This window comes from Phasianus colchicus, chromosome 3 (assembly GCF_987193195.1).
Source record: "Phasianus colchicus chromosome 3, bPhaCol1.hap1.1, whole genome shotgun sequence".
NCBI classification, from domain to species: Eukaryota; Metazoa; Chordata; class Aves; order Galliformes; family Phasianidae; genus Phasianus; species Phasianus colchicus.
This window is the reverse complement of record NC_143438.1, coordinates 13577458-13598681: the sequence shown is the minus strand read 5'-3', so window position 1 is coordinate 13598681 and position 21224 is coordinate 13577458. Positions and strand designations below refer to the sequence as shown.

The 21224-nt window shown below is 46.4% G+C and overlaps 2 protein-coding genes across 4 annotated transcripts in view; one reads left to right on the top strand and one right to left on the bottom strand.

Moving 5' to 3' along the window:
• Positions 1-685: 685 nt before the first annotated feature.
• On the top strand, positions 686-5230 carry PSMG4 (proteasome assembly chaperone 4). Of its 2 annotated transcripts, none has more exons than XM_090136995.1 (3): positions 686-937; positions 1019-1094; positions 2743-4963. In XM_090136995.1, exons 1-3 carry the CDS (start codon positions 761-763, stop codon positions 2835-2837), a joined length of 348 nt encoding a protein of 115 aa, XP_089993121.1. In that variant the 5' UTR covers positions 686-760; the 3' UTR covers positions 2838-4963. The 2 variants fall into 2 exon arrangements, with proteins under 2 accessions (XP_089993121.1, XP_031445161.1); XM_031589301.2 differs by lacking the exon at positions 2743-4963 and adding an exon at positions 4970-5230 and having other exon boundaries at positions 700-937.
• Positions 5231-6574: 1344 nt separating this feature from the next.
• The window catches only part of SLC22A23 (solute carrier family 22 member 23), a 101644-nt gene continuing 86994 nt past the window's right edge, over positions 6575-21224 (bottom strand). For both annotated transcript variants that reach the window (XM_090136992.1, XM_031589300.2), the window contains 4 exons: positions 19117-19349; positions 16403-16435; positions 15302-15425; positions 6575-10785 (listed from right to left, as the gene is read on the bottom strand). In XM_090136992.1, coding sequence (XP_089993118.1) covers positions 10428-10785; positions 15302-15425; positions 16403-16435; positions 19117-19349 — 748 coding nt within the window. In that variant the 3' untranslated portion in view covers positions 6575-10427. The remainder of the gene's footprint in view (positions 10786-15301; positions 15426-16402; positions 16436-19116; positions 19350-21224) is intronic.

The following is a 21224-nucleotide window of genomic DNA, read 5'->3' as shown; positions in this document are numbered from 1 at the left end:
AGAAGCTCTACTAGATCAGAGCCTCCACTAGGACCGCGCAGAGCCGGCTCTGGCCTAATGTAGCAGAGAAACTGGCTCAGGGCATCCAGAAAAAGATTTACCTATGTGAATAAATGTCTGCAAGGCCCAGCACGCCTGCCTTTCACCCTAACTTCCCTTATGCTGCTGGAAAGCAGGGCTCAGCAGAAGCCCAACGCAGCTCAACCTAACCGTGCCCCACACTGCTGCTTTCCCCACTGGAAAACCTCCCCACCTGCAGGTGCTCTCACAGGCACCTCACCACCATCACCCGTGCAGCTCCTGATAGAAACACTACACAGTGCCCGCTTTTTTTTTTATTTATTTTTTTTATTTCCTCCTTTCCCTATTTCAGACCACAGCTTTAGCTCCGAACGCAGAGCAAACCCGTGGCTACCAGAAGCAGAAAGACGAGCGTGACACAAAGGGAAGAGCTCAGAGCCCACCAGCAGCCCGCAATCAGCACTCAGCCACTCCCAGCGCAGCTCTGCCACTCGTCTGCCTCATTACCACTAGAGGCGGACCCGCCGAACCTGACGGGTGCCGCTTCAGGAATGAGAACGCCAAACCCGCTCTCCGCAGCCGCCATTCTGAAGCCGCCATTTTGGAGGCCGCCATTTTGAAGGCCGCCATTTTGAAACCGCCATTTTGGAGGCCGCCCCTCCCCGCCCCGTCCCGCCGCTGTCTGGGCGGAGCTCCGCTCGGCGCCGCCCCCCGGTCCCGCTGCGGCCTGGCCGAGTAGATGGAGGCGGCGGGCGGCGGCGCGGCGCCGGGCTGCATCGATCTGCACGATTTCAGCGGGCAATTGGGTGAGCAGCGAGTGCACTTCCACGCCATGCGGCTGCAGGACTCGCTCTTCCTCTGGGTGGGCGCCGCGCCCGCCCTGTCCAGCCTGGCCGTGGCCATGTGCAGCCCTCGGGTGAGTGTGAGTGAGTGTGAGTGTGTGTGCCCCCGCCCGGTGCCGTTCCGCGGCTCAGCCCGCGCTGTGCTTTGCCCGCAGGACAGCGTGCCCGTGTCCACCTCGCTGCTCGGGGACCCCTCCGACACCGCCTCCGCCTGCCTGGCCCAGCGCCTGGGTACGTGCGGGGCCGCGGGACCGAACCGTAGCCCTGGGGTGGGGCTGGGGGCGGCGGGGGCGCCTCGTGTGGGCGGGCGGGCGGCCTTCCTGCCGGGCAGGAGGAATGCTTCTGGGGGGGCCGTGGCATCACAGAGAGACGGGACATCCCGAGTTGGAGGATGCCCACAAGAGCCATCGAGTCCCGCTCCAAACACTCTCAAACTCTGGCACTTGGGGCCGTGCTCACTGCCCTGGGCAGCCGTTTCCATGCTCAACACCCTCTGGTGCAGACCTTTCCCTAACCCCAGCTGCCCCTCCCCTGACGCAGCTCCATGCCGTTCCCTCAGCCCTGTCGCTGTCACACAGAGCAGAGCTCAGCGCTGCCCTCCGCTCCTGTGAGGAGCTGCAGCCGCCATCAGGCCTCTCCTCAGCTCCTCTGCTCTGGGCTGAGCAAACCCAGGGACCTCAGTCACCCTCATACCCCTTGCTGTCTAGGCCCTTCCCGTTTATATAGCTCTGCCTTGGATACTCTCTAATAGCTTTATGTCCTCACCGTATTGTAGTGGCCAAATGGCACCCAGTGCTGAAGGTGATTGCACCAAACCCTGTCATGTTTCTCACTGGTTAGCACCCACGTTCTGCCCTGGTGAGCTCCAAGCTGTCTCACAGGTGCCAGCGCTTGCTCTGCCGCTGCACCACGTAAGGCACACCTCTGGCATTGTCCCCTTCTTGTAACCATAGAATCATTGAGGTTGGAAAAAACCTCTAAGATCATCAACTCCAACCTTCAACCCATCGCTACCATGACCACTAAACCATGTCCTTGAGGTCTCCAGCCAGTGTTAGAGCATCCCGGTGTACCCACGGCACAACACCAATGCATGCAGTAACCCAAATGCATGCCTTCATCTCCTGACATGCCTCCTATTACAGCACATCCTGTCAATGCTTCTAGCACCTGCTTAGCTTCAGTGGCAGCCTTGTGCAGGTTATTGGAGCTCACTGGCCAGTGACTGGTATGGCTCCAGCGGGCAAACTGCTGATGTGCTTGATACTGGGTGTTAGATACAGGATGGTGCACTGCTTGCTTTCTCCTTACTTCTGTCATTTCAGTTGAAAAAGGTTGTGTAATTCTTCCTTGCAAACTGAATCCTGATCATGGGCATTGTGTCAAGAGCTTGTAGCAGCAGGCAGTTCCATGAGCCTGCCCCTACTTCTCTGTGGCCCAACACCTATATAAAAAAAGGTTGTTCAACAAGGCTTATTGTGAACAACCATCTCTATAACTTGTCTTTTATCAGTTACTGCTGTAGCCTCCCCTGATGGCAGCTCTTTCTCTTACCAGGTTTAGGCATCTCCACTGTCACTAGTAATTCTATGGGGTGCTGGATAACACAATTTCTTTACGTGTAGTTAGTGCATTGTCCTTATCTTTGTTACCGAGAGCTTGGTACTGGGATATCAGTTATTCTTGATCCTCACAGCATAACACGCCTTCATCTCTTCCTTCTCTTTGTGTGCCTGCAGTACCTGTCATTATTTTATTTTAAGCTTCCCATGCCCAGCTGGTCTTTTGGTGAGTGTTCCTGTCTGGCTCACCTCATGACTGCAGTTTTCCCCCTGGTCACCGTCACCTATGTTTTAATAAATTCTCTTCTCACTTGCAGTTTCCTGCGTAAGGAACACCCTACTGAGGAAGACCTGGGGACCTTTTTCACTTTGGGCTGGGAAGAGAAAGTCAATGACACACTTCTGGCTTTGACTAATTGCTTGCTTGCTGATCATATTAGCTAATGGGGTTTTGAGAAGAGAACTGAATCTTCTTTCTGAAATTCTACACCCTGGTTTCTAGGCTTGCTTTTGTCAGCTCAGCAATGTAATATGGGCCAAGTGTGCTTGCAGACACTCAGTCCAAAGCTGTTTTACACTGAAATCAGTGTAAAATTATTGCCAAGCCTCTCTGTGTTGTCTTTGTTCCATGGGCTGTGCAGCAAGGAGATGTGCGCTCTGCCCTGAGCAGAAATACCAAGCATCGCTTTGGCTGGCATTGAGCTTTCCTCCAGGGAATTAAATCCTCTGTACTCCCACAGCTTCTGCACTAACAGAGATGGCTGTTTGATCCCAGCCAGCCCCGTAGTTGAGGAAGCCTTCTTACCCATCCTGTCATCTTGGAACCTTTAGGCAGGCAATAGCTTCTTTTTCTGTGTGCTGTCACCACGTTTATGTCCCATTTCCATTCTGCTGTTGGCAGGCACTCGTTTAAGTAGCACACAATGCCATCTGGAGGCCAATAGTATTATTTCTTCTGCTTCTCAGTTGTGTTCCATCACCTGTGCTTTGTTCCTGCAGTGCCAGGTTCCCTGTTCTGGGGCAGGAATTTTGGTGTTCCCATGTGTCAGTGTATGCACATTCTCCCATTGTTTTCTTTACAGTCTGATCGACTTCCTAGCCCGAACAGCTGCATTTAGCGTACTGGCTCTGTCTTTTCCCCTTTTTTATTATTTTTCCATCCACTGATGAAAGAATATTTGCAGCATTCCCATTCCTACATGCCTATTTCTATCTGTACTGGGTGCAGAGACTGCTTCCCACAGCCTACCTCCATGCCCTGCCACTATTCTCTAACATGAGATGCATCTAACCTGTTGAGAAACCTGTATCCTAAAAGATTGTTCCCTGTGAGTTGGAGGAGCCCCCTTCTAGAGAAATCTTTGCATATGTGTAGCCTCTCTGTGCTAAACGGGTGAGCTGGTAGAATGGAAAATGGCAATAAACAGATTTGTATAAAGAAAATGCCTCAAAGGTGTAGTTAAGCTACATTTTATATATGTGTGTGTGTGTTAAAATATGATTATAAACATATATATTGGTTTTCTGAAATTAACTTTCCAACAAAGAAGGACTGAGATATTACACATTGTGGTGTCCTTACTTTCAGTTTTTAGATTTCAGATGATGTTTCTGAATGCTGAGTGAAACACTCTTGATTTCTCCTTGGGACTGGCAGCTCCCAGCTTACTCCTGTCATGAATGTGGTGTGACCTAAATACCATTTTTGTCTTTTATTTCATGCAACTATTTTAAACCTAGTGTCTGTTTTTCCCTATGGTGCTTCAACAGTTGAGCTTTAGCCATGTATTAAGGGAGTTACAAAACAGCAATGTCACAAAGGTAATATCTAAGTAGAATTCCATTTTATTTATAAAATGCTTCTTTGTATTATCTGTTCTACTCTGATAATTAAGTTTTCCTGCCCCCGTGGACATTGGTTTTGTCACTGTTAATTAGTTCTGTGATGGATGACATTTCTTAATTTTATAGCACCTCTCTCCAGGTAGTTACCAGTGCAGTAGCCCAGAAATTCTGATGTTCCTGGATACCACAAGTGAAGGGTAGAGAAAACACAGCCACTAACAGCAGGCCTTGACAAAAGCAATGCACAGCTTTGGGAGCCTTTTTAGGACATTCATAATGAAAAAAAAAACTTTGCTAATTGTGGTCTGATAAGTTTCTTGTTGACTTTCCCTCTGTGTTTTTCATGAACCAAGTGTCAGTGATGCAGTTTGAGCTTGGTCTGTCGTTTCACTTCCACTATCCTATATTTAAGAAGTGTCCAAAACACACAAAAGGCATGGGGAGGTTTTCTAGCAACTGGTGGTTTTTGCATCACTCCAAAAACTCATTCAGTCACCAGGTGGGATTATATTGCCCACTCTAGCACTGTGCAGAGCTTTGCAATGTGCGGGGTGCTTTACAACTTGGTCCTGGCATGTGGGAAGTAGAGAATGGTCTGGTAGGCATCTTCATGATTGTTTTTTGGAATGAATGCTTGAGTATCTCCATGGCTTTTGTAACGGAGTAAACTATGCCTGAATATTTTGTTCTGTGTTTTAGCCAAGAAGACCAAAAAACAGGTATTTGTCAGCTACAATCTGCCAAACACAGACAGCAGTTTCACCTTACTCATAGAAAACAGGATCAAGGAAGAAATGATGGCTTTTCCTGAGAAGTTCTGACTTTGCATCATTGTAAAATAACTGGAAGTTTTTGTTTCAGAAGAACTGAGTGCAGTTTTCACACTGCCATTAAGCAGTATACTTGTTTTGTATTGCATTGATTGAATTTGCATTTGTTATTAAATGTAACTGACCTAAATACAGTTGGACCTGGAATTTTTTTACCCCAGATTTGTACCCTGCCAAGCTGGGGACAGGTTGGTCGAGTAGAAAGATGCTGCCATGTAAGGACATCATTGCAGAAGTGCATACAATGTCTGGGCTGCTTCTTCTGCTGGGAAATCAGTGCCAAGTTATAGCAACTCATCTACCACGTGGTAGTTGAACGTGGCAGAGCAGCTTTTAGTTGTTCCTATGAACACCTGTGAGGGTACCAGAGAGCACTGTCTTTTGCTTGAGAAGGAAAATGATGGTAATAGCTGAAATGGGGGCTATTAGAATGGAACCACGTGGGTTTTGTATTCAGCGGCTGTAAAATACAATGAACATTACCTTGTTCTGTCATTTTAGTGCTGTTGTAGTAGCACTAAACATTGAATTTCTTTCCATCTTCTGGACACTGGGAGGCTTTCACAAAGGGTTTTCTGTACAGCCCTGACAGCGGCATAGAGGGAAAAAGCACAGCTTGACTTTTGGAGCAGTAAGTCTGCCAGCTGCTAGAAAAACATCATGTGTATAAATTGACCACACTCATTAGAAAAATCAGAGCAGTCAATACCACCACCGCTAGGCATTCTGTTGCTACAGCTCTAGACTTGCTTCTTGCTAGGATATCGTTTCAAAGGCAAATCCCCCTGCTATTTTGTTCAACAAAACAGGCAGATTAAAATTAACTATGTGAAAAAAAACCCCAAACCTCAAAATACACCACAGAGCCAATGGTGTAATGACTGTCTGTAGCTGTCAATACACGCTGTGCTATTGAGCAGTACCTACTCTTCACAGCAATTTTAGGAACATTGAGCATAGCAACCTGATGAGCAAATGGAGTATTTTTCTTTTTTATTGCAAGTTGAGCCCTGACTCAAACTTCTGATGCAATTGAAAACTCCAAGTTCACCAAAGGTTGGTGAGTGATGTTGGATCACAGCCAGTCTCCAGTTGTCTGAAGGAGCTGGAACGTCCATGGTTGCAGACCTGCTATCAGCACTGCACGTTCCACATGGGAGCACTGGGCCCGTTCTTACCTGGCAGGCACAGCCACCAATGCTTGGCTGCAGTTCAGGATCACGGCAGCAAAAGCAGCTGTTGGACGGGATTTTAATTTATACAGCCCAGGAAGCAGAGTCAGCTGTTCTTCAGTGACTGAATGCAGAGGATAATTAGTTGCAAATCAATGTGCAGATTTAATTAGCCTGAATTAAAATCGGATCATTCTGTTTGTAGAGGACCAAAAGTCACGGTGAGGGAGACGGACCACGGAAGGCAAACCGATGGGACAACATCTTTTTATTCTGTACATTTACATACAAAGTTTCTCAGTAGGTACAACGGATGTAACATCATGCAGACATTTAGCTTGTAAGACTGTTTTCAGTACTCGATTTAAGCTTGTGCTATGAGGAAGCACCACCAGACTATTCATGATCAAAACATACAGTAACACGATTCTTTAAAATTTCATCAGAAACCGCAATGGGGAGGGAAGTCTCACCCACAGACATAACACACTGTTACTCCTTTCCCAAAACATTTTACACAATACATTTAAAATGAGGTTTGTCATTTTTCTTAAAAAAAGTTACAGTGGGGGAGACGATCCCACACTTAATAGTGTTGTCTTATGTGCCAGCTACAGGTGCAACTTGACTTGACATTCACAGAGTTCATTTAATGGCACTTCTGCTTCCAATTTGGTGACCTTTAGTGTTTGGCTCCAGGAAGTGGCGACAGTTAAGCAAAATACTTCCATTAAAAAAATAAAAAAATAAAAAAATACCAACAACCGTACAACAAGCGTGCTCACCGAAACTGCAAGGTAAATCAGACAGAACCCTCTCACAGGTGCCAGAAAACACCTCCAAACAGATGACAGCTTTTTCCACGCTGTCTGTATCTGTCTGTAGCGTGTCAGGCAGCACAAGCATTACGGAAATCTTAAAAGGAAAGACAACCAAGATCAAGCATAATGTCACTTTCACATTTTTCTTTAAAACGAGAAAGTAGGAAGAAAGCCCTTGAATGGCAAGCCAAAAGACAAAAATCCACGGATGGGCTTAGAGGTTAACTGAAGGCTCAGAGAAAAGGGCTGACGTGGACAGGACAACTCGGAGCGCTTCCTGCACTGTGGTGGCCAGAAATGGCCGTTGCAGAAGAGCAGCTCCTGGCCGTAGCTGCAGAGGAGCGGAAGGAGGAGCCGATGGCTGAGCAGCGAGGCACTGAGCGTCTGCCTGCAGCACCCGACTGCTCCTCCGAGCTCTCCCACACCAGAGAAGCTTAAGAAAAGCTTTCCAGCTACACGAGCGTGGGAAGAAGGAAACAAAAACAGAAGAAAACACACATAATTGTTCATCCTTTCAGGAGAAGGTGCAAAATGAGCTACTGATCTTGTGTTCTATTATTACGACGGAGGCGGAGGGCCAAACCGGCCTGAGAAGCTGGGACTCCCCACACTGCACATCAGTACTGAGTATCTGTTTACAGGCAAACAAAAAAAGCCTGCAGTAATTCACGTCACTTTTTAAAGAATTAACAACAACAAAAAGCGCCAAATATTCCTGTCACCTTGTGTTCATTACATAAATGTTGATATGTTTAAACGAGCATTCTCTTCCCTGGGCCTGCCTGTCCTCAGAGAGCAAACACCAGAATAGGAAACGATAAAGCGCTGTGGACACCAGCGGTGAGCACACCGGGACCGCTGACAGTGCTGGAAGCAGCCAGCTGTGTGAATGGGCTCCAAGAGCCGTACCACAGCTTGAGTACACACAGAGACCTTTTCTATTCCCTTCAAACTTGTTCTGCCTCGTCAATTTCCCTTGTGAACCCACTTCTTCCCCCCAGTGTGCGTGGCTTGCCACAAAATTCTTATACTGAAGGCGAGAGGTACTGCACAAATTTGGCACGTGGATGCTGTGTGGACTTGAAAGGCCTTGGGTTATCCTTAGGTGAGCACAGATCCTGGAAGTCAGCACAGAACAGAAAGAGGGAAATGGCTGCTCTCAAGCTGGGCAATAAAACTTTGGTGTAAGGAAGATCAGGCTCTTGCCGTCACAGCAAGACTAGCAAAGATGAAAAAACAGTAGTGTAATTTTGGGCAAAATTTGCATCAACTGGTCCAGTGTTTCGTACCGGGCTCAGGAAGAACCCAAATGTCCACATCCTCTGTACAAAAATTAGTAGCTTTAGGACAACATTGCTATTCTGAACACGACAAACTCTGTCGCTTCTGCAGGTCTACTTGTCCTCCTGCTCAGCAGTTATCAGAGCTGTGCTGTGCACCTCAGTGCCTGCTGTGGCAGCACCTCTCTGATTTACTGGGAACTGGAAGAGGACATCAGCAGCCTAGTGGGAGATGGAAATTGTTAGGTTCAGTAGTTAGTAGACAATATATATACAGCAAAGGAGGAAGGGGGAGGGCAGGTAGAGGAGGAAAGTGCAAACAAGCGCTTTCCGTGCTTGCAAACGCAAGATGTACATCAAACAAAGTGGCAATCATATGGACACGCAATACAACATCAACATCCTGCTGCTCTGTTTGTTCAAACGTCTGCACTACTGCGCAATCACAAATGGATGGCCTGAGTGGAAAAGGTAAAGAGGGAGGGAGAGGAGAGAGGTTAACTACAATGCAAGAAAGCTGTTTGTTTACAGTGTCCTTGCATTGAACTGGATCCTCACAGTCATCACACAGTGAGAACCAAAAGCAGATGGCCAATGCAAGTAGTTGGTTTGGAGTCCGGAGGAAGGACGTCAAGTGGCCGTGATGGAAGTGCTATCCATACAGTATGTGACAAATTGGATGTTCACTTTCCTTAGAGTAGCAGAGTGGGATTGACCCAATTTCATTTTTTTTTTTCTTTTTTTCCTGAAAGAAAATCCTACAAAAGCAGTTGGGAAAGGGGGGAAGTACAGGTGAGCTCACCATGTGTTCATGGATCAGAACCAGAAAACATTTCAAAAACTCCCAAGACGGCCAACAGACATTAAATCATTCACAGGCTATCAATTCCTTCCTTTTTGATAGTCACTTAAACATTCTGTCCACTGAAATTGGTAACAAAACCTCTGGTTCTAAACACAGGCAGGGCAATGCCAGAACGCTCATTTCCCAGGAGTGGCAATCGCAGCCACGCTGCCTTGGGAAATAAAAGTAAAGACTGTAGCCAACGCTCCTTACTTTTTGTTACTGCTGGTCTGTGCTCTTCTAGAGCAGTCAGTTGTAGATTCAGGACCTCCTAGTAATTAAAGCCATTCTTGGCAAAACTAATTTTTGCATCATTGGTCAAATCATTTACATCTACATTAGTATTAAACACCAGCAGGAACAGTCTAAAATAAGTTAACAGACTCTTAAAATGAGTAAAGCTGATTCTCACTGAAAAATCAGCTTGTTTGGGTAGGATTTTCTTCAATGCATTTGGTGAAAAAAAAACCCGTACTAATTTAGAAAGTAACTTTTAAATGCACATGGGCTATAAAAAAAAAAAAACACAAGCTGCCTAAAATGCAGTCTGAATTTGAGTCACAACAGGTTTTGCTTTGTTTCTTCTTATTATTTTTTTGGTGTATACAAACACAGCAGGCAACCTGGGCACTTTGCCTTTCTACACAGGCAGAAGAATGTTGCACAAGTCAAAGTTTCAGTCGATTCAACTTTGCAGTGATACCTCCTTCCTTCAAAGGAACACAAAAACAAAACAAAAAACAACCTCCCCCCCATGGTTTCTTTCTTGGAATGGCCGCACCTCTTATAATAAGATGGCTTCATTTTTGTGATCTATGAAAGGAAAAGGAAATAAAGTGCTTCTTGAGAATAAATCAAAATAAATATACATATTTAATGGCAGGAAAAAAGAGTTCTGAAGGGCTACCTCCAGCCAGGTCTTTTCTCAGATGAGTATTTTCCCCCATAATTTTTTCAAGAGTGATCTGCACAACAGTTGATGATTCCTACAAGTTGCTTCGGCAACAGAGTTGAATTTTCCCAAGTCTGCATCTGCTCCATCACTGGTTTGTAAAACCTGCGCAAAACACCTCTGCCAAAAGTGCTGGTCCTCCTGCACAACAGCATCAAATAAAATACAAAAGGAAGGGGAGAAGGGGAAAACAAAAACAAAAACAAAACAAAACCTCTGAAGAAACAAACAAAAAAAAAAAGGAGAAAATCCACCCAGTTACATAGACTTCATCCCGTTGGCAGTGGTGTTCTCAGAGATGCCGTCGCTCACAGTTGCTGAGTCATGAAGGCCCGAGTAGTCCTTGAGTTCAGAGTTTGTCAGGAGCAGGGGCTGCTCACCCTTCTTGTGAGGCAGGAGGGGCTGCCTGGTGTAGTGCTCCCCGTCCGGGATGTTCTCGGGCAGGTTCTGATTCTTGCTCTCCGGCAGCAGCAGGATGCAGATGATGCAGATGAGCGTACAGCAGGCAAAGATGACGTGGTGCAGGAAGTAGCCTTTCTGGTTGTGCAGCTCCATGATGGGGGCGGTCAGACGGCCAAAACCTGCGCTGGCCAGGACCAGCCCCAGCCCTCCGCCCCTGCAAACATAGCAGAGGTGAGAGCACAGCCCCACACATCTGTGCTGGAAAAGCACTTGAACGACCCTTGGCCTTCAGGCTGTCTTACTGGGCAAGCAACTTGGGCACACAGACTCTGAAATCTCTGAGGCAGAGCTGTTTGCTCACAGCTTTTGTGCTGTGCAAAAAAAAAAAAAAAAGCTGTGTTGCTTTGCTGTTGTAGATCATTACTGCCTATCTGCTGCTATGGGGGGGGGAATAATCATACTCACCCAAGTATCTTTTCACACCCACATAACTGCACCTACATAAGCAGAAGAGCAGCTGTATTGTGCGAGTACGTGGCCAGCCCTCTAAAATATTCCAAGTGCTCTCGTATTTAATAAGGGCAAACAAGATTTTGCTTAGCATCCTGCTTAGACAAGACACACAAGAAGTGGTAGGTGTGGAACTCTGTTTTGGCTGTCCCCAAAGTATCTGGCAGCAAAGGCCACTGGAGGCAGGAGATGAGGCTTCACAGATCATTGCCTCATTCTGTTGTACCAAGCACTGAGTGCTGAAATATTTTTCCTATAAAATGTGTTGGGGCTGGAACCTCTACATGAACTGGTGTTGTACCAACATGAATCATTTTCAGGAGAAAAAAAAAGAGGTAACACAGCAAGTGGTTGAAATAGAAGAATAAGTCAAGAGTTCAGGGATTCATTTCTGAGAGTTCTTCCCTGACTCGCCATGAGTCAGGTGCCTCACCTCACTCTTGCCTTCCTTGTGTATTCATGTGCTGTGCATCAAGGGATGACAGAAAGGTGAATACAGGTAAATGCTTAAATTATAAATAGGGAACTTCATAGAATATTCCTTATGGCACAAATGCTTATTTATTTATTAAAGCAATGTGCCAGAGTACTGAGATAACACATGCAAGCACCAAAAAAGAGTGAAAATGCATTAAAGTTCAAAAAGAATCCTAAAGTGTGAAACCAGCCTCTTCTGTCACCCCACCATAAGAATGGAAATGTTTGCACTGGCTTCATTCCATGCCATTTCAACTCTGGGTCATGCAAGCAGCCCCTCTAGCAATGCCCTACCTTCCCTGAAGCCTCTCCAAGCCCTGCGCACACCCAGCCATGTGGTCAGGGCTGTCCCATCTCGCCTGGTGACACTGCGGATGTGTGCAGACCTGCTTCTGTGGCAGGAACACCGAGACCTCTGGGCTGTCACCCAAAGCTGTCCCCTTAGCTGCATCCCACAGAGCTGCAGCGTGCCCTTCCCAAGGCTCCCTCTCCTATAGAGGGAGGTCAGGCCCGGTGGCAGAGGTGTGCGGGTTTCAAAAAATGCTCTTTAGGACAAAACTTCCTGTATGTACCTTCTATTTCTCCAGACTTGGTAAAGCTCTTTTCACAGATAAGGGTGAATTTCCCCCAAATACTGCAAAAGTCCTAATTAAAACCTTGCCAGCTTTCCAAATGGCAATTTAGAAACCTTGCTGAATGCGCCCCTTGTGCAAGCAGCCTCCCTGCAGCTTCATTAACAGGCTCACATGGGTGCTCTGCAGAACTTCCCTCCTGAACACATGGTGAGCTGCTCTCCAAGTTGGCTCGCTCACATCAGCGCTTGCTACAGCTACACTGCATCTCAGCAAGCGAGGGGACCTGAGGTGATCCTTCAAAGCAGCTGCGGAAGGACATCAGAGAGGCTGAAAGGAAGCGGGAAAAGGCAACAAAGGCAGCTCTGTCATTACAAGGCAAGCAGCTTCACATTTGGAAGGGGAAAAAAATACAGTTTTTCTATGTCATGGCAGTAATTAGAACAAGCGTTACTTTATCCTGCCCTCAGAAACTGGCAGGAGAATGACTAAAGATATATGTTGGTGTGCTTGGTTTTTTTAATGTCTGACTATACTGCAAATATGAAAATGGGTAGGAAAAAAAAAAGCAAAAAAAGCAGAACGCTCTGAGAACAGGGAAGTAGTGCCACCACTAGGGAGCAGACAGAGCTCATGTTGCTGCACAGCAGTTAGCAGGTGGCCTGGCAGCCCTGCTCTGTCCTGACAGGGTCTGTGCCCAAAACGGCTGCCCTGTGCAGGCCAGGGGCTGCAGTGTCCATTGGAATGCAGCACAACATCCTCCGTGCTCTTGGCCTGAGCCCGACTGAGCCTAAGAGGAAGGACTCGCCCTTCTCAGCTTTGTACACAGCACCATCATCCTATTTTGAGTTGGCTGTTTGTCCTCAGAACCAACTGCTTATTAGGACTTCATCCCGTTTACTCAGCTGCTTCTAAAGTCATTCCCTGAACACTTCCTTTGCTCTTACCAGCCTTCTTCTTACATGAACAGCCCTGCTGGAGGCTCAGCTCCAGGCCAGAGTTTAGACACCCAAGGCCTTGACTCCTTTGAAAAGACCAGCCTGGGGTCCAGATCCTAGTTGACAGCACCATACCCTGCTGGAAACTCAGGTTGAGACGATGGATAAAACTCCTAATACAGCCATCACTGCCCACGCTTCATTTCTGTGCCTCTGGGATGAAGGCTAAAGCAGGACACCAAGAGAAATCCTGGTCCGGGTCTCTTCTCCCACTCATTAGTGACTGAGAACACAGAGGACAGGGAGAGGACACCACACATTCCTCAGTCCATTCATACGAAGCAGCTGTGAAACCCATGGTGGCATTCTCATCAAGATTACTGGAGATGGACTACCAGTGTTATTTGATGCTTAGAACCAGTAGCTGGAAGTCCCTGGTATAAATAAACCATTTGATCAGGGAAACCTCAAATCAGCCCCAATCTCTCACTACTTCTCTTTTCCATAAGACTCCTCAAGATTCATTAAGATGCACAGTATGATGCTCGAAACACTAAGGGACATCAGAATACCAATGGTGTTCTGGAAAAGAGGCAATGAGTCCAGAGCCCACCACAGCACAAGACACTTAACTCTACTTCCACCTGAGACATGTTGACAGACTGTCCTGAGAGCCGCAGCACAATTACAGCCCCAAGCAGATGTCATCAACAGGTTTGCAATGGTAGGACTGCAAAGCGCTGCGGAGTATCATCATCCCTATTTATAAATGGGAACCCTGAGGCACATCCAGCTATTGTCACTTGCTTGGTGTCACCCAGCAGAGCCAGGGGAAGCAGAACTTTGGTTCCCAGACAGGAATTTGTCCCCGTCTTTGTTACAACACGAGCAATTCAAGGAAAAAGCTTGCTAGGTTCACACTGCATATCTGACCCCACTTGTCAGATTCCGTTCTGGGATCCCATAGTAGACTCGGCCGATTCCTTATCTGCATGCCTTTCAAACAGAGATGAGGAGAAATTAAAGAGGCATAAAGAGACCAAATGACTGACAGGCACGTAAATATATAGCTGCTAGTGTTTTGGGCTGCTGTGCAATCTCCTCACCACTCATACTGCCCTTCCCTGTGAGAATAATATTATCTGTAAAATATATTCACAAAGTCAGAGAGCTTAGAAGAGCAGGCTGTGGACTGAGGGGACTGGTAAATCTGACAGTTTTGTTATAATGCTTTTACAAAGTTATTGAAAAAGCATGTAATTGGAGGGGAAGAGGGAAGCTCAGAATCTCTTCCTCCCTGCTCCCCTCTCCCTCCCACCCGTATGACCTACATTCCTATGAAATTCAATGGGAATCAGAGCGGACTCCTGAATTGCTGTGGCACTGCTGAAAGCATTATCCAGAACACACAAGCACAAACTTCGTGCCAGGAAAGATAACGGTGAATAAATAAAATGGTACATAAGCCACACGATACAAAGACAATTTACAGAAGGCTCTCCAGAGAAGATCATCTGCCTGAGTTCTACTACTGCCCAGCATGAGAGCACTCCCCTTCAGAGAAACACTGAGCCTTGGCTAAGATAGATCTGGGGGCAAACAGAAAGATGGCAAAGAGGTAAAGTATGATTCTGCAGTAAAGGCAAAACAAAGTGGTGCTGTAGGCAAGGCTGCAAATCCTCAGAGCACCTGTACACTCCTGCAGCACTGAACACTGCATACTGCAGCACCTCCTTTCCACTGAACCACTCCTATAGCAGGATTAACTCTCCCTACGGAGGCAGGGAACTGACTGAGGCTACGTCCTTTTCTGCTCACCTGTGTGAATCTATCTAATATCCAGCTGTGGGCTCACACAGTTACCACCTGTACAAATCCAGCAGGGTAAGCAAAGTAACAAAATGGTGCAAAACTACAGAATTCGCTTCAGTTAAGTAATTTAGACCATACCATGCTGTGAACAAATGCAGTTCATGTGATGACTGGCCTGCTGAAAATCACCACGATGGGGTATGAGGTGGAGCCATCTGAAACAGAGCCTCTCTGTCCTCAAATAGGCATTTACTTAGACAGACAGACTGCAGCGATTAAAAAGTGGCTCAGAAATTACTGTGTGGTTTCCAATTATGGGAGATTTCCCCCCTACCCCATACAACGTGTTAACTTACAGTTATCAAGAAAATGAGTTTAATTTCTTCCCTGCCCTTTAAGGTGAGGGGCCCTGGTGTCTCACCTTATTACTGTGGGTGTGATTTCAGCACAGAAGAATACGCTGAGACTTCCAACGGCATGCGAAGAAAACATCCCCACAATGGAAAATGCGGTAGAGAACTTGTCTTTGACACTGTCACTCATACCTGTCAAGACAAGGATGTGCATGAAAAGAGAGAATGAGGCCAAATCTCCAAGAAGGAAAACAAGAAAACAGGTCTACGTTACTCATTCTCCCTAAATAAGGATTTGAGTCATTTCTGTAAAGCTAATTTAAAACAGGTATTTATAAAATTCTTTCCCAAGCATCCAAGACACAAACACGGATGAAAAAAAATCATAATGTCATGCCAAAAATGGCAGTGATCTCTGCATTATTTATGCTCAGCCACCACAAAAAAGCAAAAGACCAAAAAAACCCCACCTATTTGGGCAGCCTTTTAGGCACCAGACACTTCCCTCCCAAATTTGACAGACAGGCAGACGCAGGAGGTGTTCATCAGGTTGCCAGCACCTACAGCTCACAGCCCTGGGTGCTGGAGAGGCTCTTGGGACAGCAGGGGAGGGAAACAGAAGTGCTCCCACTTCCATTACACCTGCCAATGCCCTGCGAGTGATGGGTCTGCAGACTGTTCCAACTCAGCTCGACCCTCACTGTGTTGAATCCAATGGATAGCCACCCACTTACATTCCTGCTGAAAATATCAGCTTTTGGGAGAGCAAAAAGTATATGACTCCTTAGGTCACAACTTTTGCAGCATACTGAACGATTCCCACAGCCTGCTGAGGGCTAAGCCCTTTCTGCCATGCACCCCAAGTCTGTAGGAGAGGACAAATCCTGCTGGCAGACAGGGATGTGAGTGAAGTGCTTTGCACACCAGGGCTCTGTGAGGCTCTTGGGCACTTTTTGTAACAATGACCCAGTGGGCACTGCTGGACAGAACAGACCTTGGAAAAGCTGGGCAAGGCCACGTCTGATCAGTCAGATGCTGAAGTTCCCCTGCAGCCCATCGCTGCACTGCCATGACAGTACTTAAGGTTGAAAAACAGTGTCTGTGTCCCCTTCTCAGAACAGACTTCAGCACTGCTTCCTGCACATTGCAGACATGTATGTAAACCGTACCTGAGTCTGGAAGTTGACTGTATTTTCCAATCACTGCGTCCAAGATCATGAAGTTACAATATGATAAAAATAAGAGAGGGAGAGAAAACAAGAGTGTACTGTTGTTACTCACGCAACTCATCCAGAGTAAAAAAGAAAAGGCAAGCCCCGCATGCCTCCCTCAGCCCCACGCACTCCTCCTGTCCCACAGCCCCCTGATGCAATGTGCCAGCTTCAGCCAAATGAATGCTAATGAAATGGTGATAATAACCACAGAGGCAAGGCATTCTGAAGAGACCCAGAATTACTGCTGGGCTAACACAAAGGCCTCTTTGTTGTTAACAAAGAAGGAGAAGAGAAACTGTCCCCATCCTGCAGCCCCAAGGAGATGACCAATGCAGGCTCTGCTTGGAAAGCAAAGCTCTCAGAGTAAGCATCACTGTGTGGTGAGTGACCTCCTCCCTTGGCAGCAAGGCAACCTAGGGTCTGGAGCAAGGACTAAGAAGGATGAGCCTCAATGCTTGCTGCTGATGGATACACTCGTCTCCCTTTCCCCCCTTCTGCAATTCCCATTTTGTTTGCTAATTACACCCAAATTATGCTAAACTGAAACATAAAGCTGTAACAGATTTAATATTTGGTACACCACTGCTTCTCTCTGAATGCTGTCCAGCAGTTTTGGGGAAGAAATGGGGTATGGTCTAAAGCAGGAAGAGACAAGCTCAAGGCTGCCTTTCTCTCCTCTTTTTACAAAGAAATAGGGGAAGGAAAGAAGGGACAGCCCACAGGAACAGGGCATCCACTCAAGTCCATGTATCAACACAGCAGAAAACACCTAGGGTCTATGGCTGTTTTCAGATTTTAGCAACTTTGTGTCACAGAATGGTCTGGGTTGGACTGGCCCACTCAGCTCCAACCCCTGCTGTGGGCAGGGCTGCCCCCCACCAGCTCAGGCTGCCCAGGGCCCATCCAACCTGGCCTTGAGCCTCCAGGGATGGAACACCACAGCTTCTCTGAGCAGCTGTACCCACAAAACCACACAAACCCATCACAGAAAAGGTTCTAGCAATTCTTACAGAATGTTCCTCCTCACCATCAGCCCTTGTTGTTGCTGAAAAACTGAAACCAGATCTTAATGGCTCCAGTGTACTTTCTCTCTACAAAGCAACTACGTTTACTACCTTGGCAGCCTCCACAAATATGTGATGCCCTTAGAAATAAAGATGAATGTATTGCAGAGACCCTGCTGGACACCATCATGAGAACCTGGAGTTTTGGGAGAACATACACACACATACATACATAGTGTGCATCTGCATGTCACAGTACTTCAGAACATGAGATGAGGCATGGAGCTTCTCCCCTTTCAGCTGATGCTTTTGGGCACAGTAAGCGTGCTCAAAGGAAATGTAAACATCTGTACCAAGTGGAGAGCAACACTGGAGTCTCCTCAATGTCCTGAAAGATATTCACTGTTCCCACCTTCCACTTCCACAAATAGTGTGTTCACTAAAGGTTGACTTGGTCAACACTTTCAGGAAACATAGTCTGTAAATATGGGCAACACTTGCTGGGCAAGGGCTCCCCCTCAACATGTGGGAACGTAAAAATCTTTCCATCCTCAATGCAAAAACCCTCTCTCATTAAAGCTCTGAAGTCATTTCTAAACTTAGAAGTGGAAAACAGCAACAACCAATGTTCTTGTGTTTGTCACAATTCCAGTTTGTCCAGAGGCACGTCTCAGTCTCCCAACAGCACCCAGAGGAGGGGGAGAGACTCTTGCTTTTGAAAGGAACAATCCCTCTGACAAGCTGCATCGCTTCCTGAAATCATACCTACATATGCACGTAGACCTTGCACACATGCCACAGCAGAAGTAGGGTTCCTCAGCTGTGTTTCTCTGCTACCCACACATTATTTGGAAGCAGCAAGATGGTCAGATTAGGCAGAAGACATGCACCTACTGCTTTAACTCCTGCTTCTTTTAGAGACCATGTAGAAAGCAGACCCAAGTGGGAAGATTCCTTCCTTCCCAAGCCCCTACCCATCGCATATTTCACTGAAATAAATGCTTTTTTGTTCACTTGTCTTTCCGTGATAGACCTAGAAGCAGCACCAACACTCAATGAGCTTCACCACTGGGACTCATCCAGAACACAATTCTTCTTCTTAATGAATCTAAGGCAACAACTGTTCGGAGAATCCTTCAGATAAATTCAGCTGCTGAAGCTAAGGTGTACTGCATGGCAAATCTGAGAGAGGTGATGGAAACATTCCTAGGTCCCTTATCCAAAGATCCTTGGAGGTGGGGGGGAAATCGACCTAGGCTGCATAACATTTTCCATCAACTCTATGAACATGTTAAAATCAATTCTTCCCTCCCATAAGAAAAAAACATGGAGAGGAGAGAACCTTCATCCAAAATTTGACAGTGAATTGTTAACTCTGACAGAGTGTAAATCTCTGTACCTGTACAGTGCAAGGAAACATCGAAAAGGAGACTCTTATGAGCACCTAACGGTGTTCTACTTTAACTGATATAAAAGGGAGTGAAAATATACTATAAGTGACATTTCTGCTATCACCGTCAGCAGGATCATACAGCATAGAAATCAGCCAAGTTCCCACACAGCTACTTGGCTGTCAGACTCTCCACCATCAACTGCTGTGACCATTTTACCCCTACGTGTCACACTCAGCCTCCTGTGGTCCTGAAAAGCGCATCTCCAACTCACAGTTCAGAAGGCCCAGCTGAAGAAGCGATGCCAGAGCTGTAAGGATCATGAAGAGCAGGAGCCCTCCTCTCCTCCCCAGGAACCCAACCACGGGGCACATGGCCAGGCAAGATGCCAGCGCAATCCCAGCCATGGTATAGTAGTCTGCATAGAAGTTCTGGGTAATCGTCATCTTCGCTTCGTGCCCCATCATGCTTTTTGCAAAACAGTGGTGAATGCCGTAGCCAGTCAGCCTAGGGAACAGGAAAGGGCAGCAAGAGATCATGACCATGTACTGCAATGTAATTCAACACAGGAACACAGTCACGTGGGAAGCATTTCTGCTGTGAGAATACGACGCCTACTGCAAAAAGACCCATCTCTAGTTAGTCTTCCAGGTGCTATCATTAAAATAAGACATTATTAAAAAAGAAAATTAAAAAAATCCTTATTCAAGTAGAGATTTGCAATCTACTGTCTTCCTTTGCACACCTTTTGGTCAAGATCAGGATATGATAAACTTCACAAGGACTCTTAGTACCTATTCAATGATCCTTATGGTCCCTTCCAACTTGGGATATTCTGTGATTTTAAGATTCTGTGACTGGTTTTCCCAACACATTTTGGAACCCCTCCCTCGAGCTATTTCCAATATATCCAACTGCTGACAGCCACTCAACCAGTACTGCTGTGACAGAACAACCTGTGTGCTTGGGCAGCAAAACACGTACAATACAAATATCTCTTCCAGAAAGACCCTCCTGCCCGTGGCACTGAATCATACTACAAATGGCATCTCACCCCCCACATTAGCCTGTTACAACTGAAAACCCCCTAGAAATAAGCATTTGAAGTCACACATTGTTCTGCAACAATTATTACTATGATGAAACAATAATCCCTAGTTCAGTCTACACATATATCACATTAGAGCAGTATCTCTCCTTTTAGAAGGTTCTTCACAATGCCAATAATTCCACATCTCGTTGCACTGTTATACTCCTCTTCTTCCTGTCCTTTCCTCTCAATGCAAGAAAGAAAAAATAAAGAAGACAAGGAAGGGAGAGTGGGGAGGCTGGAGGCAGAGAAATCACTGTGAGAAGCCCTAACGTCACTCAAGCATGGTGCCACGCTGCACTGCACCAGCACGGCTTTGGCAGGAGGTTGATGCTCTCAACTCAACAACCCCTCGAGCAGCAGCAGTACCTCTGCAGGGAAGGGCCTCCTGCCCCAGCACCTACACCTGACAAAACTGCTGCAAGCTCATGTCAAATGGATGGTGCCCCACAGAGCTGCAGAGCAGGTCTCCAAAAATGAATGGCAGGTGCATTATACTGATACACCTCTATCCTCCGAGTGTGAGGAACTTGAAGCACTTGTCAGTGTAAACTGGTTATTTAAGCATAGAAACAGCTGGGGAATACACAACTGCTGAGCACATGACTACTCGGAGCCTGGGGAATTTTTCTCGCTACCTTATGAATCAACACCACAATTCAGGAATACTTCCCCCAGCACTGCACTCCTCCCCCCAACAACAAACAGCTATGCAGTTACCTGCCATTATAGAGAAATGTCACCTGCCTTGGGTATCTGGATAACACCTCCTTCTAAGTGAAATATTGATTAGAAAAATCATTTTTTAATAATGGAGAAGCATTAACCAGTTTTTATCTTCTCCCTTTCTCTTGTCTGCATGCACACATGCTTGCTAAGGTTGATATTTAGGCCATAACCAATAAGCCAGATTAGCATATCATCTGTGCTTTGCTACCCAGTCTGCTTCCCCATGAATTGCTCAGTTATCTTGCTGAAACTGAAGATATTTATCTCCCTTGATAACTCACCACTCCCTGAGAAAGGTTCTTCCTCCGTGTTCCATTTACACTGCTAAAACTTAGTGCAGAGAATGCAACAGAATCAACAGAACTTAGATTTATTTTTTCACACCTCATAAAGACAAACCTGAAAGATATTTCCTTAAACACACATCAGCTGCACACTCTATATGGATGGCAAACAGCCTCCATACACTATTGCTCTAAGTCACTCTGTGGGCTCCCTAATTCTGGGTTAGGGAATTTCCAGATACGCATCACTAGAAAGGGTGTGGGTGAAAGGGAGAATTC

Coding starts and splice junctions, on each gene's coding strand:
- PSMG4 (XM_031589301.2), top strand. CDS start 761: ATGGAGGCGGCGGGCGGCGGCGCGGCGCCGGGCTGCATCGATCTGCAC. Junction 938..1,018: donor TGGCCATGTGCAGCCCTCGG/GTGAGTGTGAGT, acceptor CTTTGCCCGCAG/GACAGCGTGCCCGTGTCCAC. Junction 1,095..4,969: donor CTGCCTGGCCCAGCGCCTGG/GTACGTGCGGGG, acceptor TCTGTGTTTTAG/CCAAGAAGACCAAAAAACAG.